The 22893-nt window shown below is 37.8% G+C and overlaps 1 protein-coding gene across 4 annotated transcripts in view; it reads right to left on the bottom strand.

Annotated features, from left to right (window-relative positions):
• Positions 1-22893, bottom strand: part of SMCHD1 (structural maintenance of chromosomes flexible hinge domain containing 1) — a 140872-nt gene that overhangs the window by 53248 nt on the left and 64731 nt on the right. For all 4 annotated transcript variants that reach the window (XM_058677105.1, XM_058677106.1, XM_058677103.1 and 1 more), the window contains exons 22-32: positions 22614-22686; positions 20089-20228; positions 18178-18312; positions 15890-16117; positions 15082-15230; positions 12767-12855; positions 11797-11915; positions 5114-5281; positions 1511-1636; positions 516-595; positions 132-289 (exon numbers count right to left, since the gene is read on the bottom strand). In XM_058677105.1, coding sequence (XP_058533088.1) covers positions 132-289; positions 516-595; positions 1511-1636; positions 5114-5281; positions 11797-11915; positions 12767-12855; positions 15082-15230; positions 15890-16117; positions 18178-18312; positions 20089-20228; positions 22614-22686 — 1465 coding nt within the window. The remainder of the gene's footprint in view (positions 1-131; positions 290-515; positions 596-1510; positions 1637-5113; positions 5282-11796; positions 11916-12766; positions 12856-15081; positions 15231-15889; positions 16118-18177; positions 18313-20088; positions 20229-22613; positions 22687-22893) is intronic.

Genomic DNA, 22893 nt, shown 5'->3' with positions numbered 1-22893 from the left:
GTAAATCGTATTTCCTCTGCTATTTAAAAGACAGTAACATGAATGTGTGTTTAACATTTTGTATACCTAGGATAGTTTATTCCATTATTGAAAAAGGTAAATAACATTGTAGATTACTGTGAATTACTTACCAGTAAAAACATCTCCTGCTAGAAAGGAAACATCTCTGTCATATTTAACATTGAGACGAACTGGTTTTTCAGGGTCTGGAAGAATCATTAACTTAATTACAGGTCCTTCTATGGTACTCTTGTTACAGCTGGCTTTAATCTGCAGAGTATGCTCTCCCCTAACCAAAAAGACAGACAGACAGACAGGAAGGAAGATTCAGATCACAATGGTTATACACAAAAAACTCTGAGATAACTTATACAGTTCAGCTTTACGAAACTTTTCTTGTCCCATTTATTCACAATTGCTGTCTGATATAAAGAATGAATATTAATCTGAAAATCAGTAAGTCATAAGAAAAAGCAATCTGAAACACCAATATCTAGCAAACTTTCAATTCTTACCGAGGAGCAAAAACAGTGAACACGCCCAAATTAGCCCTGCCCTTCTCATCTGTCTTATGCTGCTGGTTCGAAGGAATGAGCTAAAATCAAATAAGAAAATAATCAGTTAAAAAAAATCCAATACCCATTCAAGGTTTTTTTTTTCCCCTAACATTACTTCCCTCTTCCTATTTTTCAAAACAGGCTTATTTAACTTCTTTTGCAAGTTAAAGAGAGGGAGAAACAGAGAGTGCTGGGCCAGGTCCAAGCCAGCAGGCAAGAACTACATCTGGATCCCTCATGCTGGTGTCTGGGGTCTAAACACCTGAGTCACCTTTTACTGCTTTGCCCAGGGCATTAGCAGGGAACTGGAACTGAAGTAGATCAGTCAGGACTCAAACCAGCTTCCATATGGGATGCTGATCTGGGCTCACTCTAGAACAAAGCAAAGGTTTAGCAGCCTTACCCAGATTCTTACAGCTATTCCCAAGATAAATTACAGGGTAAGTACTTACACTTCTTTTTGTTTGAACTCTTCATCAATGCAACACTATGGATCACTGTGATGTCTATCTTCATTTATTTTCTTAGTGCTATACATTCATCTTGATCTAAAATACAACTATTACTAGTACTGAATAATAACTACTTAAACAGGTATTAATTGTCGAACGTTGGCACTTAAAATACGTGCCCAAAGCCTTGGAACCCTGCTACCACATGGGAGACCTGGAAGAAGCTCAAGTTTCCTGACATTGGATGAGCTCAGCTCTGGCCACTGTCGCCATCTGGATAGTGAACCAGTGAGCGGGAGATATTTTCTCTGTCTCTCCTTCTCTACATAAATCTGCCTTTCCAATAAAAACAAATGAATCTTAAAAAACAAAAACAAAAACAAAACCAAAAACCAAAGAAAAACAGCAAGCAAAAAATTTGTGACACTGAAGATTTGTGACACCATGAGAATTAAATCCAAATTTTTAAGTGAAAATTAAATAAGAAAGTTTAAAACTTACCTTTAAACTGTTAGGTTTTATGAGACTTATTTTAACCTGTGGCACCAGGGCTGGATTATCCCACTGGTCACAAAGTTGAACAGTAAGGGGGAACTGTAATTCTCTTCCATTAATCACAGGAATAGACTGAAATTGACATAAATATTTTAAAACACATGAGACAAACAATACAAAGACTTGCAAAATGATCACTTAATTTCGTGTTCTGCAAATTAATTTAAAAATGAAAATAAAGTTCTGAAATTCATTTAAATTATCATGAATAAAATAATTAATAATTTTACAAAACAGAAAAATAAAATGTGACAATACTAATTTCTAACATAGGTCCTTAAAGTTACATACTCAAACTGCTTCTTTGGAAATTCAACTGGAGCCATGGCTTTCAGGTTTAGCCCTGCAATTTTCAGTTCTCTGCCACTATACATTAAGCAATAACTGAAGTTTTTAGCCTTGTTTATTTATACTGTCTTGGCTTTAAATGCTTCTTCCTTTCCTCTTTGGGAATGTGTAAGGTTTGTGTAATCTTAAGAATCTGTTCGCTGAGCTAATATTGGAAGTCTCGTAAATACACCATCAACCAAGATGGGTGAGAAAGGCTCAACTTTCTGGGCCAGATTTCTTATGTGAAGATTTATTTATTTTTTAAATTTTTATTGGAAAGTCAGATATACAGAGGAAAAGCTTCCATCTGCTGATCCACTCCCCAAGTGACGGCAATGGCAGGAGCTGAGCCGACCTGAAGCCAGGAGCCAGGAACCAGGAGCCTTTTCTGGGTCTCCCATTGTGGGTGCAGGGTCCTTAGGCTTTGAGCTGTCCTTCACTGCTTCCCCAGGCCACAAGCAGGGAGCTGATTGGGAAGCAGAGCTGCCAGGATTAGACCCGGCACCCATATGGGATCCCAGCGTGTGCAAGGTGAGGACTTTAGCCACAAGGTTACAGCACCGGGTCCTTGGTCAGATTTTAAAAGAAAGGAAGAAAAGGGAAAAACAAAGAAAAACAAAACAAAAACTAAAAACAAAACAAAACAAAACAAACAAAAAACTCCCCAAAAAACAGGTAGGAGAAAATTAAATAGTGAAAATGAAGGGGCTGGTGTTGTGGTATAACATGTATAGGCACTGCTTGCAATGCAAGCATCCTATACGGGAACTGGTTTGAGTCCTGGCTGCTCACTTCTGATCCATTTCCGGATAATGCACCTGGGAAAGCAGCAGAGCTGGATTAAGTATTTGAGCCCCTGCACACATGTGGGAAAACCAGATGAAACCCTGGGCTCTTGTCTTTGGCCTAGCCACTGTGGCCATTTTAGGGAGTGAACCAGTGGATGAAAGATTGCCTCTTTTTTTAACTTTCCCTTCAAATAAATAAATAAATCTTAAAAAACAAAACTGAAAGAGCAAAAAGGGATAATGTTGCTTCATCTACTACCTAAAAAAGTTGTTACTAAATTATGCTGAAAAGCCACTGGATGTGGGAGAAAAACTAACAGAATACCATGCATGGGTAAAACGGCAAAGAAAAACTTCCAACTAGTTTGGACATAATGCATGTGTCCATGAAGTTTTATGTGACTATATCTTACAATAGGCTCTGTAAACTAAATGAAAAGTTTGACTCTCGGAGGGTGGGGCTGTGACATGGACAGTAACTCCATGGCCATTGTCAAAGCAGCTCTGACATTCCATATGGGCAACGCACTGCTCGTTGGCTGCTCCACTTCGATGCAGCTCCCTGCTCATGTCCTGGGAAAGCAGCTGAGTACCCGGAGCCTGGTTCCCTGCACCCACAGAACACTCACAAGTCGCTCTTCGTTTTGGACAGGGCTAGGCCACTACTGGCATTCAGAGAGTGAACCAGTGCATGAAGATCTCTCTGCTCTCCCTCTCTAATTCTGCCCTTCAAGTCAACAACAATCTAAATAAATAATAAAAAAAGATACCTTGTTTTTTTGTTGCTGTTGCTTATTTTCTTTTGTTTCAAAGGTCTATTTATTTTTATTGGAAAGGCAGATCAGACTTTATAGAAAAAAGGAGACAGAAAAAAGATCTTCCAGCTGCTGGCTAACTCCCTAAATGGCCACAATAGTTGGAGTTGAGCTGATCTGAAGCCAGGAACCTCCTCCAGGTCTCCCACACGGGTGCAGGGAGCCTGATTGGAGGTGGAAAACTGGGATATAAAGTGGTGCCCATATGGGATCCTGATATTTGCAAGGTGAGGATTTAGCCATTGACCCATTATACTGGGACTGGCAGCTTGGTTCTAAAGAAGTGTTGGTAATTGCTAAATATAAAAGCACAGTATATCATTCCAGTCTAACATAACTACTTTTAAAGATCATTTTTAGTAACTGATTAATTTTTTTAAGATTTATTTATTTGAAAGTCAAAGTTAGAGAGAGATTTCCTATCTACTTGCTCTCTCTCCCCAGATGGCCTAAATGTCCAGAGCTGAGCCAGGTGGAAGCCAGCAGCTTTTTGGTCTCCCACATGGCTGCATGGCTGACAGGGCCCAGAAACGTGAGTCATTTTCCATTGCTTTTCCCAGGTCATTAGCAAGGAGTTGCACTGACAGTGTGATGGTTGAGACACTGGTGTTGCAGGGATTGCCTTTATCTGCTATGTCATAAAGCTGGCAACTAGCAACATAGTTTTCTGGAACATAATGGAAAAAGAAAATTTTTAAAATCAAATGCTAATCAGCAAAAATCTTTTTATTTTTGGCATTTGCATTTAACATTTCAGAAGTTCAGTTTCCTCTTTGATAAAATAAGAATGCTATTGATTAAATTAGAAAACTAGGTAAATTGATTGCTACTTTCCTAGTTTTACCTTCATATAATCACAGTGCTAATAATCAGTAAGTTAAAATTGTTTTCTTAGTTTCTGTATTACTGTGGTATCTGCATGTAAATCCTAATAATTTGTTCATTTAGTAAGCTGCTCTTATATATTTTTCTCAACAGCCCCCCCAGCAAGTTTATTAAGCAAAAATTTCAAGATTTATTCAATCCAGAAATACATTATTTTTCCTGGAGTGAAACTATACGTATTTTACTTGTACCACTATGTATAAAAATGTGTCAATTTACAAATGTAATTGCTTCCAGATAAAAAATAAGTCTGAATTATTATATTCAGGTAAAAAGAGAGAGAGCGAGAGAAAGAGAGAGAAAGCGAGAGAGAGCGAGCTGTTCCAGCTGCTATCTTGCTTTATACATGGCTGTAATGCATGGAGTTGGGCCCGGCTGAAGACAGCAGCTAGGAACTTTTCAATCTGTCACTTCAGTGCAGGCACCCAAGTACTTGCCACCATCCTCTACTGCTTTCTCAGGTACATTAGCAGGAAAGCTCGAGTAGATGGAACTTGAACTGGTACCCAGACGGGACTGCTGGCATTGTATGTCACAATCTCAGTACCAACACTCCTTGTTCAACTAGGATACAATGATAAATTCAATAAGCCTTAACAATATTACTATCTAGGCCTTCTGTCATTGTTAGAGTTAGGATGGTAACTAGCTGCTATTCGGATCCAATGACAATTTGAAAGCACTAAGTCATGTGATACTGCATTACTTTAGAGAAGACATGACGGACTTACCTCCTTTACTTCTGGCCAGTCAGTAAGGATAAGTTTAGCTGGAGGCCCAGAAATGAGCTGTACTCGAATAAAGTCAGAAAATTCACGCCAAGTAAAACAAAGATCCTTGTTTCCAGGAGGACCTGGAGTGAATCTGACACCCCGTACACATATACTTCGTGTGTTTTCCTAGTGAGGGAAAATATATTGAGAAAGACAGAGGATACTGGTAAATCTTCAAATAAAATGTGCTATCACCATGGGCCATAGATGTAGGCAAGCAAGATGCACCAATATCAGCTTCCAATAAGTAAAAGTTCACTTCCACAAACAAGAAGCCAGTTTCCATTTTTGGGTGGAGAAAGATCTAAAGTTCTGGTGACTTCTTTTTACTGCAATCTTTTCTTTACTTCCCTTTTCCATGTGCATATTATGTATACCTCATCTGAAATGTTTAAAGTCAGAAATATTTCCATTTCCAGAAATTTTAGATTTTGAATTACTTGCACAGACTTTATCAGTTGAACATCCCTAACCAAAAAATCTCAAATGTCGTCAAATTCAAAACTATTAGAGCAACATGTCTGCGCTCAAGAAGCTGGATTTCAGATCAGGAATCCTCAATCTGATAGCCTCTTTTCCGTCACCTGATTAGCATAGCATGAGTCTGACTAACAGCTTTTACATTTGTTCTTTCCCTCTGCTTGAAGTATTGCTCACCAGACATCTGCACCACTTCTTAGCTTCACATACTGAAGGCTGTCATAAAACGGTCTTCCCTGACACCATACAGTAGCACACTATTCTGTTTTGTGCCTTTTTCTTATCTGTTGTATTCCTTCCAATTTTGGGGTGATTCTGCACAAGGGTAAGGGCTTTAACACTGTTCACAGAATAATGCCCAACTTGTTGTATTAATGGGAATCAATGAAACTAACTTATCATTGCAATGTGACTAAAAGACCACGTGTGGTTGTACATTGGCATAAGCACCAAGGTAGTCACATTTCAAAGTATATTCTAATTATCTGATCTTCTTAAATTTCCACTAAGTATAAGTTACTTTATCAAAATTTAAAAATCAGAAACAGAGTGCAAATTTTATGACCTGAAACAACATTTGTATATCATTTTATGGAAACAGTAATTGAAAAACAAACAATTCTGTAGAAGAAATTCTCAATATTTTTTTAAAAAATGAACTAAATTTGGTAGTAAGATTATCGAAAATTCAAAATACGAAGTGTATTTCAGCATTCCACATTTAATACAGAAAAAAATGGAAAAAAACCTTTTGAGCAGGTGGTTTTTAAAATGTCATGTTTTAAATGTTATTAAAACATGAAGTTATTCTGATTTTATTTCAAATTTGGAAAATGAGTTTGCATGTATAAATTCTGGATGAGTACAAACAGTGCTAACTACAAAATTCTGAAAATGAACTAACATAGTATGTCAGTTGTAACGGTGCCAACAGCAGAAAAAACTTCACCTGGCTGGAGAGTAAAGAGCTCTGGGAAGTGAAAGGTGTGAGCTCCAAGAGGGCATTACACGCTACACTAAGGTAACTTATTTTAAATGTGGTCAAATGTAAAATGCTGGCAGGCATGATAATGGCACAAAATGAGTAGCAAAATCTGACTACTAGGTTTGGTTAGGCAGAACAGAACACACACACACACACACACACACACACAGTATGATCAAAGCAGTCTACTCTGAGAAAAACAACATATGCACTCTTAGAAGAGGTTTTTCTATAAAAAGGAGGACTTGCTATAAAAAGGATAAGCATATAGGACTAAAAGAAGTCATAGTGATTGTGGGTAATGCTAAAGGAAAGATTTTAGGCTGAGAGATATTGCAACATGTTTTTCCCCAATGTGTTTATATACATAAATGGCAATATTCTATCTAATTCACAGAGAATAACTAAAGATGGAGCAAAACAAGTCACAGTTTAGGAGCACTGAGGTGAAAAAAGACAGGAACCTGTGCTGTGACTAACAGGAAACAGGAGCACACTTGTTCTCATTTCATCTGTATGTGTGATGACTTCCTAAACATCACTGAGCACTTTACCATTGGACAAAACCATCATTACAAGTTTCTCAGCAGGACTCTAACAGAATAAAAGCAACATTCTGAAAACTAGAAATCAACAGCAAAACAGCTTAATGGAGACAGAAAATTTAATCAGAAGGGCTAGAAGACTATTCTTGTGAATATTCTGTCAATTAAAGAGTGTAATGGAGATCCTAAAAGGAGAAGCTTCAAAACCCATGAATGAATCCAACTACCCTTAAACCTGCGAGAACTGTCATCTACTCCAGCACACCAGGTTCCTTGAGTATCCAATTCCAACATGAACAAAATTTTGCTCTGCTCAGAGTAAAATATTCCTGTGTTTTTTAGATTCAAAGAATTCTGCCACAGTTTTTATTTGTTAAGTTAACCTGACCAAAATTTTGTGTGACCAAGAAATTATTTTTAAATAACTACTTTAAATACCACCTTTATACATACATATACCAGCATATTTTATGAGTAAAATATTAGATCTAGAATTTGCTGTAAGATGATCACAATGCAAGAAATGGTAACTGTTGAAGTTGGATAATGGCAACTTGGTTGCCATCTATAGAATTTTTTACCCTAAGGCCACAGATTATACATTTTTTTCAGCAGTGCATGGCACCTTCTCCAGGATCGACCACATGATAGGACACAAAGCAAACCTAAATAACTTCAAAAAGATAGGAATCATACCATGTACCCTCTCAGACCACCACGGAATGAAGCTGGAAATCAGCAATTCAAAATGTCCCAGGAAATACAGAAACTCTTGGAGGCTGAACAATATGCTATTAAACGAACAATGGATCAGAGAAGAAATTAAAGATGAGATCAAAAAATTTATGGAAACCAATGAAAACTCTGACACAACATTCCAAAATTTGTGGGACACTGCCAAAGCAGTGCTACGGGGTAAACTCATCGCAATTGGAGCTCATGTCAAGGCCCAAGAGAGGCGCCAAATACAGGAACTAAACACACACCTCCAGGAATTGGAAAAACAACAGCAGAAGAGCCCCACACACAATAGGAAACAAGAAATCATCAAAACAAGGGAGGAAATCAACCAGATAGAAATTAAAAAAACCATACACAAAATCAATGAATCAAAAAGCTGGTTTTTTGAGAAGATAAACAAGATAGACACCCCACTGGCGCGACTGACAAGGAAAAAACAAGAGAAGGCAAGAATTAACAGCATCAAAGATGAAAAAGGCAACATAACAACAGACACCGCATCCATTAAGGCCATAATTAGAAATTACTACAAAGCACTGTACTCCAACAAATCAGAAGATCACCAAGAAATGGAAAAGTTCTTAGACTTCTACCACCTGCCAAAACTTAGCCCAGAGGCAACAAACGACCTGAACAAACCCATAACTGAAGTAGAGATTGAATCAGTGATTAAAGACCTCCCAACAAAGAAAAGCCCAGGCCCAGACGGCTTCACTCCAGAATTCTACAAAACATTCCGAACAGAACTGACCCCAATCCTCTACAAACTCTTCAAAACAATAGAAAAAGAGGCAACCCTTCCAAACTCATTCTATGAAGCCAACATTACCTTAATCCCAAAACCAGACAGAGAACTAACAGAGAAGGAAAACTACAGACCTATCTCTTTGATGAACATTGATGCTAAGATTCTCAACAAAATCCTAGCCAACAGAATTCAAAAACACATCAGACAGATCGTTCATCCAGATCAAGTAGGATTCATCCCTGGAATGCAGGGATGGTTCAACATTCGCAAATCCATAAATGTGATACACCACATCCAAAAACTGAAAAACAAGAATCACATGATAGTATCAATAGATGCAGAAAAAGCTTTCGACAAAATCCAACACCACTTCCTACTAAAAACCCTAACCAAGGTAGGCATAGATGGAAAAATCCACAACATAATTAAAGCCATATATGAAAAACCCAACGCCAGCATCATACTGAATGGAGAAAAACTGGAACCCTTCCCACTGAGATCTGGAACAAGACAGGGATGTCCACTTTCTCCACTACTATTCAACATAGTCCTAGAGGTACTCGCTGAGGCCATAAGACAAGAAAAAGAAATCAGAGGAATCCAAATGGGAAACGAAGAAGTTAAACTCTCACTATACGCAGATGATATGATTCTTTATGTAGAAGAGCCAAGAGACTCAATACAGAGACTGCTAGAACTTGTACGAGAGTTTGGTAGAGTGGCAGGGTACAAAATTAATGAACAAAAATCAACAGCCATAGTGTATGCGAACAGCCCCAAGATGGAAAAAGACTTAACCAGCAAGATACCATTCAAAATAACAGAGAAAAGTATGAAATATCTGGGAATAAATCTAACCAAAAATGTAGGAGACTTATTTGAAGAAAACTACAAACTACTTAAAAAAGAAATTGAACAAGACCTCAAAAGATGGAGTAACATCCCATGCTCCTGGATAGGTAAAATCAATATCATTAAAATGTCTATACTGCCAAAAGCAATATATACATTCAACGCAATCCCAATCAAATTGCCCAAAACATTCTTCATGGAACTGGAAACAATGATCCAAAGGTTCATCTGGAAGCACAAAAAACCATGGATAGCTAGAACCATCCTGAAGAACAGGAAGTTAGCAGGGGGAATCACAGTTCCGGACCTCTGGACATACTATAGGGCAGTGGTTATCAAAACAGCGTGGTACTGGCACAAAGATAGAGAGGAAGATCAATGGAGCAGAATAGAAACACCAGAAGGAAACCCACACAGATACAGCCAAATAATCTTTGACAAAAAGACAAACGACAATCCAGGCAAATGGGAAGGTCTGTTCAATAAATGCTGTTGGGACAACTGGTTGATAGCCTGCAGAAACAAAAAAATAGATCCACATCTCTCACCATACACTAAGATCAGATCTAAATGGATAACAGATCTAAACCTACATCCAGAAACCTTCAAACTTTTGGAAGAAAATGTTGGAAACACACTGGAACACTTAGGGGTAGGCCCTCACTTCCTAAAAAAGACTCCAAATGCAGTAGAAATCGAGACCAAAATAAACAATTGGGACCTCATCAAACTAAGAAGCTTCTGTACAGCTAGAGAAACAATTAACAAAGTAAAAAGGCAACCCACAGAATGGGAGAAGATCTTCGCACACGACATAGGTGATAGAGGGCTGATCTCCAGAATATACAAAGAGCTACAAAACAACCAAAATGTCAAAACAAACAAGCCACTCAAGAAATGGGCACGGGAAATGGGCAAACACTTCACAAAGGAACAAACCCAAATGGCAAATAAACATATGAAAAAATGCTCAAGTTCCCTGGCAATAAGGGAAATCCAAATTAAAACATCAATGAGGTACCACCTAACGCCAGTAAGACTGGCCCACATGAATAAAAGCACCAACAACACTTGTTGGCGAGGTTGCGGGGAAAAGGGAACCCTACTCCACTGCTGGTGGGGCTGCAGGCTGGTACAGCCTCTATGGAAATCAGTATGGAGAATATTCAAACAACTCAAATTCAACATACCGTATGATCCAGCAATAGCACTCCTAGGAATATATCCAGAACACTTGTTTTATGAGAAACCAACATGCACTCCTATGCTCATAGCAGCACAATCAGTAATTGCAAAAACATGGAAGCAACCAAAATGCCCATCAACAGAGGATTGGATAAGAAAGCTATGGTTCATCTACTCCATGGAATACTACTCAGCTATTAAAAACAACAAAATGCAATTCTTTGTGGCCAAATGGGCCAAACTGGAAACCATAATGCTAAGGGAAATGAGCCAATCCCAAAAGGTTAAATACCACATGTTTGCCTTAATTTAAGATGATATGATGTTATGTATAACATGTTATGTTTTGAATGTTATATGTTGTGTATAAACTAAAATTGAAGTATAGGTGAGGTGGTCACAGAAGGTGACTGGGAACTCGCATTTACTTTTAACATATTGGTTACTCATACTATGTCAATTAATTCCATAATGAAGTAAATTTTTGCTGATGGTATGTTGGAGCTTTCAATTGACTGGGATGATACTCTGCTGGCTCTGTCTTCAGACCAGAGAGGGTATACCTAAGAAGCCGTTGAACTTGACTGGACAATAAGATGCTGGACTCTATGTTTGGTATACGCTTGCAATGGGGGAATCTCAACTGAACTTGAGCTGTGGTTATGCAACAAGGTGGAGGAATCCACCATGGTAGGAGGGTTTGGGGAGGGGTGGGGAGAACCCAAGTATCTATGTAATTGTTTCACATAATACAATGTAATTACTGAAGTTAAATAATAAAGAAAAAAAAAAAAACTACTTTAAATACCACCTTTATACATACATATACCAGCATATTTTATGAGTAAAATATTAGATCTAGAATTTGCTGTAAGATGATCACAATGCAAGAAATGGTAACTGTTGAAGTTGGATAATGGCAACAGAGGAGCTATTCAAGTTCACTCATTAAAATTTTTAAATTTTCATTTTAAGTTTTAATACCTTTTATGACTTCTCATTATGAACACTGGAATCAAACAGCTTTTAAGTATTTGTTTTTTCCAACCTTCTGTTACACATGAAACAATGACATATACTCCAGTTTTTATATTAAGTAGCATACCTGAAAAGTAGTTTTCAAATTTGAACTATCAAGTCCAACTCCAGCAATTGACAAAGCAGATAGAGAATCTTCTGAAAATGATGGAATTTGATTTCCATACTGATCTGTAATTATTATAACTAAAGAAAACAATTAAAGTATTACCTTTTAAATAAAAGATACAGGAATTTGCAATACAATTAAAATTATGCATAGAAACAAGGGTGTATTCCCTTACACAAGTTTTTGGTATAAATTTGAACAATTTAATAAGGCTAGTATAAGTCCACATGTTTTAGTATGAAATTTGAAAGAAATTATTTTAACAATATGGGATGTTACAGGTATGAGAAAAATGCAAGCTACATAAGAATTCAATCATACATTGCCTTACACTTTTAATACTAAGTATTTTTAAAAAGATAAGCTATCTTTAAACAACTATTTTGCCACAGATTTCAAACTTACATCAAACTAGACAAAAATAGCCAAAAATACTTCAATCTTGCTCAACAGAATAAAAAGAAAAATTGGTTTCCTTCTTTTACTGATCTTGTCTAGTTTTTATTAAAAAAAATATTTAATTATTGCTTTTTAGAGTTTGAAACCAAGCAAGCGAACAAAAAGGGTGACGAATGCCTAGAACCAAGTCCCCCAGTTTGGTGATAGGAATCCAATTATTTAAGCTATTTCCATTGTTCCCCAGAGTTAACATTACTATAAAACTGGAATCTGGAGTGAATGAGATATAGCCCAAGTACTCCAATTTTAGTATACGCGCTGTCGAAGTGAGCACCCAAATACTCCAATAACGGGACACAAGTACCGCAACCTCCATCTTAACTGCTAAGCCAAACATCCATCCCCTACAACAGAATTTAACCCAATGATATCATATAGACCCCAAAAGCTTTTCTTTCAGATTATGTGTGTGAAAATATTGAGGTAAGGAAACACTATGGAAGCTTTTAAAAAAAGTGGCCACACTAACCAATTTCTCCTTGAAGCTCCTGACCCATCTGTACTGTTCTTCCTCCTTTCAATTCACATTTTAAATGTTTAGGTTCATCAGGGAGTGGTCTGAAATTAGTGAACAAAGTAAAAAGTTTTAGTTGTAACATTTACTGCAGAATAAAAGCAGTTCTAACATGCTATAAAGTAATACGCATACATGCTCTAAAATCTATAGACAAAACCACCTCTGTATCTCTTCAATTTACAGAATATAGCTATTAGCAGAAGAGAAAACAGGAAGAGTTTGCCATGACAGTGAACTCAACTCAAACTATTATAAGCACAACTCTTAGCGTCTATATTATACTAACAAAAATTATGACAAGAGAACACTGAGCAAACAGGTCAGCAAGAACAGTCTGAGCATGATAGGGACCTGGCAGATTATATGTGGTCACAATTTTCCTAGGCGAGGGACCTAAGGACAGGGTCATGGAGAAGGCTTACTGATGGCCTTTGGCATCACCAAGAAACCTGGGTTTTCATGTCCCCTCACTCCCAGTCCAGAGACCAGAGACCACAGACAGGATGTACACCCTGGTATCAGAATACACAGTGTATGTTATACCACTTGTTGTGCTGACTTCTGTGCAAGGGAGAAGATCACGCCCAGGTGCAAGCAAAGAATGAGCTGGTCTCCTCCTGTGGACCAGGTGAGGCCCTCAGAGTCCACTTCAAAAGTCAGAAAATGGTCACTGATTTCCCAGAGTGGCAATGATGATGCGAGGGACACAGTCATTGGCATCAGGTACATTTTCTATGGCTTGTGAGATCAATCCATTAGATGAGACAGAAATTTCCAAACCCAAGACATGAGGCCTACACCCCTAATAAGCAGGAAGTTGCAACAGAAGATGCGATGAAACTACATCCTTCAGCAACCCTTAATATGGGTTGGAAATCTCAAGAGGGAATGAAATGGGACAGGCAGGTAGCAAGCTTAGACTCATGAATTGGAAGCCATACTTCTCCCAGCTAATACAGTCTATTCACTTGTCAATTAAATGAGTCCGTCCCCAGGTTATTCTCTCCTTCAGCTGGGACTGGAGAGTGGTATTATTTAGCCACTCTCCTTCCCAGGTTGACAAGAGACAAGCAAAGGGAAGGGGTGCCCCTTCTCTTCCCATGAACAGATAATGAATATAGAAACTTCTCTCCTTTCTCCTCTCTACCCATTCTAACTCTGAATGTGTTTCTGTGATCTCAATTTTTAAATAAACTTGATAATTTTTCTAGAGATCTGAATATGGTCAGACAGGAAGATATAAAGAAACAATTTTTAAATTTTAAATTACACATGAAAATTGCATACATTTATTGTATATCATAAGATGGTATAGGGAAAGTCTGAATTTTATTACACATGAAAATTGCATACATTTATAGTGTGTCACAAGATGATGTTTTGACACATATAATGTCCAATGAGGGGAAGCATACCCATCTTTTCATACATTTAACATTTCTTTAAAATTTAAAAAAAAAAACTTCCTTCTAGTCTTTTTTTTTTTTTGTATTATTAAAAAATAGCATAGAAATGGCAAAATTGTTATTACTAATATTTGAGGAGAGCAAGAGTTGCCATTGCTGGTTTATTCCGTGTTCACAATGGCTGTGGTTGGGCCACGTGGAAGGCCAGGAGCTGAGTGTGGATGGCCGAGCCCCATCATTTGCTGTTCTACAGGGTGGGTAACAGCAGGAGGCTGGAAGCAAACTTCAGTACTCAGTACTGGATATGGGCATCCTAACAGATGTCATTTAAAAGAGCAGATGCCAAAGGAATTAAAGTACAACAGGTCATTAGAAAAGAAATGACAAAAGAATTGTCAGGCCAGAACAAAAGACAGCCTTGCCTTTTTTTCTGCAGATTTACTTAAATTTTTCTCTTTTCTCTGCATTTTCAATGTATTAATAATTCTGCTTGGTCTCAGCTTTACAAAATCACCAATCGTCAATTATAAATTTTTTCCTTCCTAATAACTCCTTAATCCACCACCTGTTAATTTTCAGGGCTTTCTAGGTCATTTTACAAGTGTTTTTATTGGTGCTTCACTAGGAGGAATTTAAAGGAAAGCTCTAATCCCTCCAGCTACTACAGAGCCAATTCAATGCAGGGCTACAGCGAGAACAAAAACTATCTCCAGTGAAACTTCTCCAAAGACAATTTGGAATGTATTACTTCCTTCAAATACAAATACAAATACAAATTTCACATGTGTACACCGGAAAAAAGTAGTCTTACTGGTACATGATGAATTTTAACGTAGCTTAAAATGTATTCACTCCACAAACCTTACTGTAAATGCACTTTCCAGAGACACATGATCATCTTGAAATGAAACCTGGCAATAGCGCATGTCTTTTACAGAGGTTGGCACCTGCACATCAGGAAGCAGACCTCGTAGCAAGTGTTCTTTGTTAATCTCAGGAGTCCAGTTAACCTGGGAGAAAATTATAGATTTTAGACAGAATTGCTTAGTCTAATGATGTTATTGTTATATATCTTAAAAAGATTCTGAAAACTAAATTGTATAATCCATTTTCCTTACTCCAAGGAAAAGGAGAAATCCTGTTATAATTTGGAATGATGTTCTTATATTACTATGATAAATTAATGCAGCCATACCTTGGGATGCAAAAAAATAAGAATTTGATGTCATTTATTCAGAGCTTCCCTAAAAAATTATTACTGTGGTCACTGTTTGAAAAATATACAGATTTGATCAAAGAATAAATTCTGAGAATATTTTATTTTCAAAAACAATGTTATTATACAACTTTAAAACAACATGTTAAGTAGGTCCTAATTTAACAATATGAAGGAAAATAAATTGATTTTCTGACTTACTTTGGGTATTAATCCCATCTTAGGGACTTTTAGCACCATAAACAGCAGCTTGCACGACGCCATAATACCAGCCCCTCAAAATGACTTTTAAAAGTTCAATTTTGTCACACATTAAAACATTAATCTAGTTGCAAAAAAAAAAAAAACTTACTTTGCCTGGAATTTTAAACAAGCTACAATTTTTCTGTGATAGACATTTTAGAAACCACTCATAAAACTGCTGCAGATAAACAATGTTGTAAATATACTTACTTTGATTTTTTCTGCTAAAGCTGATGTTATATTAATTTCCCTTTCTCCTTCATCATACATTTGAAAAATCAGATTGCGCATGACGTCACCTGCTGTCCAGTTCACTTCACCCTGATGTTTGATCTGGGTGGCCTTCCGGCCTTCCATGCTGAATATCTGTAATCTGGACACATGGCTACTGGGCAGGAGCTTGATTGTCTTCTCCACAGGTGTGACATCTTTACAACTCTACGGCAACACAGAAACAGAGACATATTTGTACTGGGCAGTTTTTTCACTTTAATGACTGCCTCACATTGCTGAAGAAATCAATTACACTACCAAGGAAGAGCATCAAATATACCATTACAGTAAGAAACTGTCATGAAGAGGGCACTGCAGAACTAATAATTCTAGTATTTGTTTATTTTTCTTCTAAAGTTTTTGTTTTAAACTTGGAAAATCAGTTACAGAGAAAGGAAGAGTCAGAGAGAGAAAGAGAGAGATCTTCAATTTACTGATTTACACCCCAAATGGCCACAATGGCCAGAGCTGGGAACCAGGTGTTTCTTTCAGGACTCCCAGGTAGCTCCAGGACCCAAACAAGGGCCATCCTTCACTGTCCTCCAAGGCCATTCACATGCACACAGGAACTGCATGCCAAGCAGAGCACTTGGGAATCGAACATGGTAGATAATTAGTAAGATATACCATTGGACTGGCAGACAATAATTCTATACTTCAATAACATCACAGTGGCTATGTTTGAAAAACCAAAAATTAGGGCCCAGCTCAGTGGCCTAGTGGCTAAAGTCCTCGCCTTGAATGTGTCAGGATCCCATAGGGCCACCGGTTCTAATCCCAGCAGCTCTACTTCCCATTCAGCTCCCTGCTTGTGGCCTGGGAAAGCAGTCGAGGACGGCCCAAAGCCTTGGGACCCTGCACCCACGTGGGAGACAATGGAGGAAGTCCCCGTTTCCTAGCTTCAGATCGGCGCAGCACTGGCTGTTGCGGTCACTTGGGGAGTGAATCATCAAACGGAAGACCTTCCTCTCGGTCTAAGCTCCTCTCTGTATATTTGCTTTTCCAATAAAAATAAACAAATCTTAAAAACCAAAAAAAAAAAAAAAAAAAAAAAAAATAGTGTTTTTGAACTAAAATTTCCCTCCCAGTTTATTTCTAAATTTTCATAAACAAAGTCAAATTTTAATCACACTGCAGAACAAAGCTGTCTCAAAATCTGAGACAATGGCCATAAAATCTACAATTTGATAGCAATAAATTACACTGATGGTATCTGTACTTTTAAAATTTATTTTATTTATTTGAAACAGAAAGAGACATAGAGAACTTCAAACACTAGTTCACTCCCTAGTCACTTTGAACAGCTGCAGCTAGGCCAGGGCTAAAGCCAACAGCCTGAAACTAAACCCAGGCTCCCTGCAGGGCTGGCACCATCATCACTGTCTCCAGGGTATGCACTGGCTGGAAGCTCAAACTGAGAATCTAGCAGGGACACAAATGCAAACACTTCTGGGAATGTGGGCAACTGAATCAGTGGCTTAATTCTAGGCAAAACACTGTCTACACTATTGTACTGAAATTCATTAATAAATTGGGGTAAGTCAACAAAGTTGCTTATTGCCAAAGAAGCAGTCTATACTCCATGAATACTAAACTTATACAAGAGGCAGAGTTATAATTTATTTTTGGGATATCAGTGCTTCACTGATCACTAAAGCACAACTAGATTACGTTGTACCTTTCAAATAAACACTGTTTAAAAAAAAACAGAGCCCCGCACGACAGCGTAGTGGTCCTTGCCTTGAAAGCGGAGAGATCGCATATGGGCATCGGTTCTAATCCTGGCAGCCCCACTTCCCAACAATCTCCCTGCTTGTGGCCTGGGAAAGCAGTTGCGGGTGGCCCAGAGCACTGGGACCCTGCACCATGTGGGAGACCTGGAAAGAAGTTCCTGGCTCCTGACTTTGGATCGGCACAGCACCAGCCATTGCGGTCACTTGGGGAGTGAATCATCGGACAGAAGATCTTCCATCTCTATCTCTCCTCCTCTCTGTACATCTACCTTTCCAATAAAAATAAATCTTTTTAAAAAATTAAAATAAAACTTCATATTTACGAGGATGCAAGATACACTGGGAACTCAGGCGCAATTAGCAGGAAAATAAACCGACAGACTATCCATGGAGTGGCATTCGTGCCATTAAGGAATGCTATTAAGTTTTTTACTTCACTATTTTTAAGCCAAAGACTTGAACTAATGAGAATGAGTACTAATAAGAACTTACAGGTATTTCAATTCTTGCTTTAAGTATCTGGTCTTTTTTAATATTCTGAACTTGAATAGCAGATCCTGTTAAAATGCTGGTTCCAGAACTACTGCAATCAACACTGTACACTGGAAGGCTTGGAGCACCTAAAAACTTTTGGCAACAACAACAACAAAAAAAGAGTTAAGATCGTAACCAAAAGTAGCTACTCAATAACCGAACAATTTTCAATCACAACAGCTACCATTTTGGTCCATACATGAGAAAATTCTAAATGAAGGAAACTTCGAAACTATGGTAAGGGGCCCGGCACAGTAGCCTAGCGGCTTAAGTCCTGCCTTACATGCGGCGGGCTCTCATAAACCTTCCAGCTTTAATCCGGTGGCCCCACTTCTCATTCAGCTCCCTGTTTGTGGCTTGGGAAAGCAATTGAGGACAGCCCAAAGCCTTGGGACTCTGCACCCGTGAGGGAGATCCGGAAGAAGTCCTGGCTTCTTGCTTCAGATTGGCTGTTTGTCTTTGCAGCCACTTCGGGAGTGAATTATTGGATGAAAGACCTTCCTCTCTGTATATCTGACTTTCCAATAAAAACTAAAATAAAATTTAAAAACCAAAACAACTACGGTAAAAAACCATTTTGATCTATATACAGTTTACCGTAAGTTGAGTTTTAACAAACTTTTTCAGGCAAAACCTCGTCCACGAATTTCACAAAGTTTGTATATCAAAATAAATTTATATTTTCATTCCATATTTAAGTTTTTTAAAAGACTTTTTTTTTTAAATTGGAAAGTCAAAATTACAAAGAGAAGAAGAGACAGAGAGAAAGATCTTCCACCTGCTGGTTCACTCCCAAAGAGGCTGAAATGGCTGGAGTTGAGATGGTGTCAAGTTGGGAATGTCCCCTGGGTCTCCAACATGCGTGCAGGGTACCAAGGCTTCAGGGTGTGCTCAACTTATTTCCGGGCCACAAGCAGGTAGCTTATGGGAAGTGGGACTGCCCGGATTAGAACTGGCACCCATATGGAATACTAGCTCATGCAAGGTGAGAACTTTAGTCACTAGGCTACCATGTCAAGCCCTCATCTTTAACTTTAAACGTTCTCTTTGGGAACACCGAGTTCTAGAGGATTTCTAAACAAGAATAGTAAATTTTCAGGCCCACTGCGATGGCTCAATGACTGAATCCTTGAATTACAAGTGGCAGGATCCCATGTGGGAGTGCCAGTTCATATCCTGGCTGCTCCACTTTCCATCTTGTTCGTTGCTAATGGCCTGGGAGCGCAGCAGAGGACAGCACAAACCCTTGGGACCCACACCTACATGGGAGACCTGGAAGAAGCTCTTGGCTTCTAATTTCAGATTGGTTCAGCTCTGGACATTGCAGGCATTTGGGGAATGAACCAGTGGATGGAGGATCTTTCTCTCCGTCAATCCTTTGTTTCATAAATCTGATCTACCCTTTCAATGAAGACTAATATTTTAGAATAGGTAATAACTGCTTTAGAAAGAGAACTACTTAACCCGACTCATTTCTGTTTTACTTTATTCCTTATACTTTACTAGCTAGGTAGTTTTTCTTTTTATCTATAAATAAGATAGTTTATCTAAATATGAGGGAGATGAAGGTGAAGAAAGAGAGGGTAAGAAACTGTCACCCATAGCTGGCATCCCTGATGGCTTAAAAACTATCGACAAAGAGGGTTTTACAAAAATTTCTCTATATAATTTTAACTAAAGTCTCATACTATGTAAGGATTGCTATAAATCAGTTATTTTGTAAAGATGCAGCACTATATTAGATATAGTTCTATAAAAGGTACAGTATATATACAGATGAGATCTAGATAAAATAGATGTAGTCACTGTCCTTTACAACTGTGGAACTCAAAATAAAATCTACATATATCCATCTTACAAAAGACTTACCTTACAATGAACAATCAGCTTAGGTTGCACTGTTACATTTTCTGACTCATCTAAAACCTCCACCTGAAATGGGAATGCTGTTCCATTTTCTATAACTAAAATTTCAGAATCAGGTTTCACTTTCAAATGATGAGGAGGGCCTGTTAGGAAATTGTATAACAAAATACATATTCAGGTTTCAAAGACTGAAGCATCAAAATAAGCAACACTTAAGGAGTTAATATTTTATAAATAATGCAAAGAAAGAAAAATGTAATCAATGTGTATGTTAAATCATTTCTATCTTGCAGTACAGATTCTCTACATAGCAGCAGACACAATCTACACGAAACTGTTCAATATCTAACCTTAGTTTTATGTTATAAGATACGACACAGTGTTAATTCATGCAAAAAATCAACTAAACATTTAAAACTTCTCAAAAGATGCTGGCGGCAGAGTGGGAAGCACTGAAGAAATTTAACAGGCCACTGTTCATTCATCAATTTCAACTTTACACAATGACTCAAATATCCAGCACTAGTAACTACATTACTGTTTCAGGCATTCAAAGGAACAATTAATGTAATACTATAACGAGATAGTTTACTTAAGAGATTGTCCAATGCCTCTGATGTCACAGCAAGTAATATCACAGATTTTCTCTAAGACCAATACAAATGGGCTTATATCTCTGCAGTAAGCTGACCTGGCATGCCCCATCACTGATATTCTAAATTCAATTCATGTCAAACCCTGGTAACACAAGCATAAAATAGTTCCTAAGGGTGGGTGACTGGCCTAGCTGTCAAGACCCCACAGGGCCCCATCCCCCCATTTCAAAGCCTGAGTTTAAGTTTCACTACACTTCTGATTCTGGATTCCTGCAAATACACACCTAGGTTATCGGCAGATGATGACCAAAATGCCTGGGTCCCTGACACCTGTACACAAAACCTACACTGAGTTCCTGGCTCCTGCTCTCTGCCTGGCCCAAGTCTGGCTGTTGCAGTCATTTCGGGAGAACCATGGGATGGGAGGTCTATCTCTTATTTTGTCTCTCAAATAAATAATTCTCTCAGAGATAGTTACCAGAAACATGTATTCTGCTTTGTAAAAGTGTTAACATTCATTATTTACGATGTGCAATGCAGAGTGCTAATTTTGAATTAAGAACAGAGCATTCTGCGTTGCATTCTGAAACCCCATTTCTGTCACCACATGATCCTACTTCCTCTAACACCATTTTCACTGCCAAATTCCAAAACAAACACACCCTATCCAGTCATTAAGAATTCCACTATAATAATGTTTTTTCTTAGATTTATACCACTATATCAATTTTAACGTCTTGACCAATTCATGCCTCAGAGCAAAACCTCAATGTAAAAAATTTTCAAAATTATTATTTCGGAAGCACAGGTGACAGGGAAGGCAAGGGAAAGCAAGTGAGGGCCACAGAGCTCCCATCCACTGGTTCACTCTGCCAAGACTTCCAACAGCTGGGAACTGAATTGGGCCAAAGCCAGACCTGGAACACAGCTCTGCTCTCGCCAGCAAATGACAGGGAGCCTCTGGATGAGCTGCCACCTGCTGCCTCTCGGGGTCTGCATCAGAGGAAGCCGAACTGGGAACCAGAGCTGAGACATGAATCCTGGTACCCGAATATGGAACACACGTGTCTAAACTGTTAAGCCAAATGCTGCCTAAATAACTGGAATTTGTGAAAGCAAATAGCAAATGTTTCATTTCGCTTAAATGTATTTAAAAAATTGACCATAGACGTAATCATGATATTGACAATACTAGAGCTAAAACGTATAAGCTAGCACTATTTCAAAGACACAGATAACTCCCAGTTTATATAATATTGTGTTAAAAAATTTATGCATATTAGAACTACACCCTATATTGAGCTGCCACAGAACTGTGTAGATTGAGGACTACCACTAACTCACTTAATCCTCATAAATTAATCCCATAAGTGGGATTAACATAATTAATTTAATCCAATAAATTAATCCCATAATTTATTCTACATGTGAAGAAATCAAGGAAGAATTAATTCTACAATATACTCTTCAAACTATTTACAATAGAGAGCTTCTCAAACTGTCCAACAGTTATCCGATTAACCTAAAAGTAACATCACTTTCTTAAACGAAGCCATTACCAATTAACAGTATAAATAGCATTAAAAACATTTCTTTAGATAAAGGATAGACCCAGTTCTGAGGGAAGCCTAATACCTCTGACAGTAACCTCCCCAATATATTTCAATATTCAAACTTTTTTCCACAGGTCGTTTTCCAAGGTTCACAAACATTATTTCATGGTCATTTCTGTCAGTGCTACATCTGATAATTCAAACTTAACTTCATTATTGACTGCCCAACTCTGCAAGAGTTAGTACACTTCTCCACAGAAGCATTATTTAAAGAGACTTACACCACTGCTGTCTTCAAGTTTATAAGGGTAACTATATTTTATCATAAAATATTATTTAAAAGGTCAAGTAACAAAAATATTTTTTAAAATTGTATTACCAGGTAGTAACCTTATCTTCAAAATCTGTGAATCTTCTTTCAATCCAGGCAAGATAACCTTCAGATTAAAATTCTGTGGGGGGGAAATAATAAAATTTAAGCTTAAGTTGTCACCCAAATTAACTAATAACAGCACTTCTAGCTTCTGCTTTTAACCTTAGTCTTATTTTAGAAACCTACTACTTTTTTTACTAAAACCATCCTTTATAATATATGTGGAAGACTTAGAGCAAAGGATGGATCTAAATAGCTTGCTGTTCTATACACAACAGTTTTCTTC

This window comes from Ochotona princeps, chromosome 18 (assembly GCF_030435755.1).
Source record: "Ochotona princeps isolate mOchPri1 chromosome 18, mOchPri1.hap1, whole genome shotgun sequence".
NCBI lineage: Eukaryota > Metazoa > Chordata > Mammalia > Lagomorpha > Ochotonidae > Ochotona > Ochotona princeps.
The sequence above is the reverse complement of the archived record's forward strand: the minus strand, read 5'-3'. Positions and strand labels throughout refer to the sequence as shown.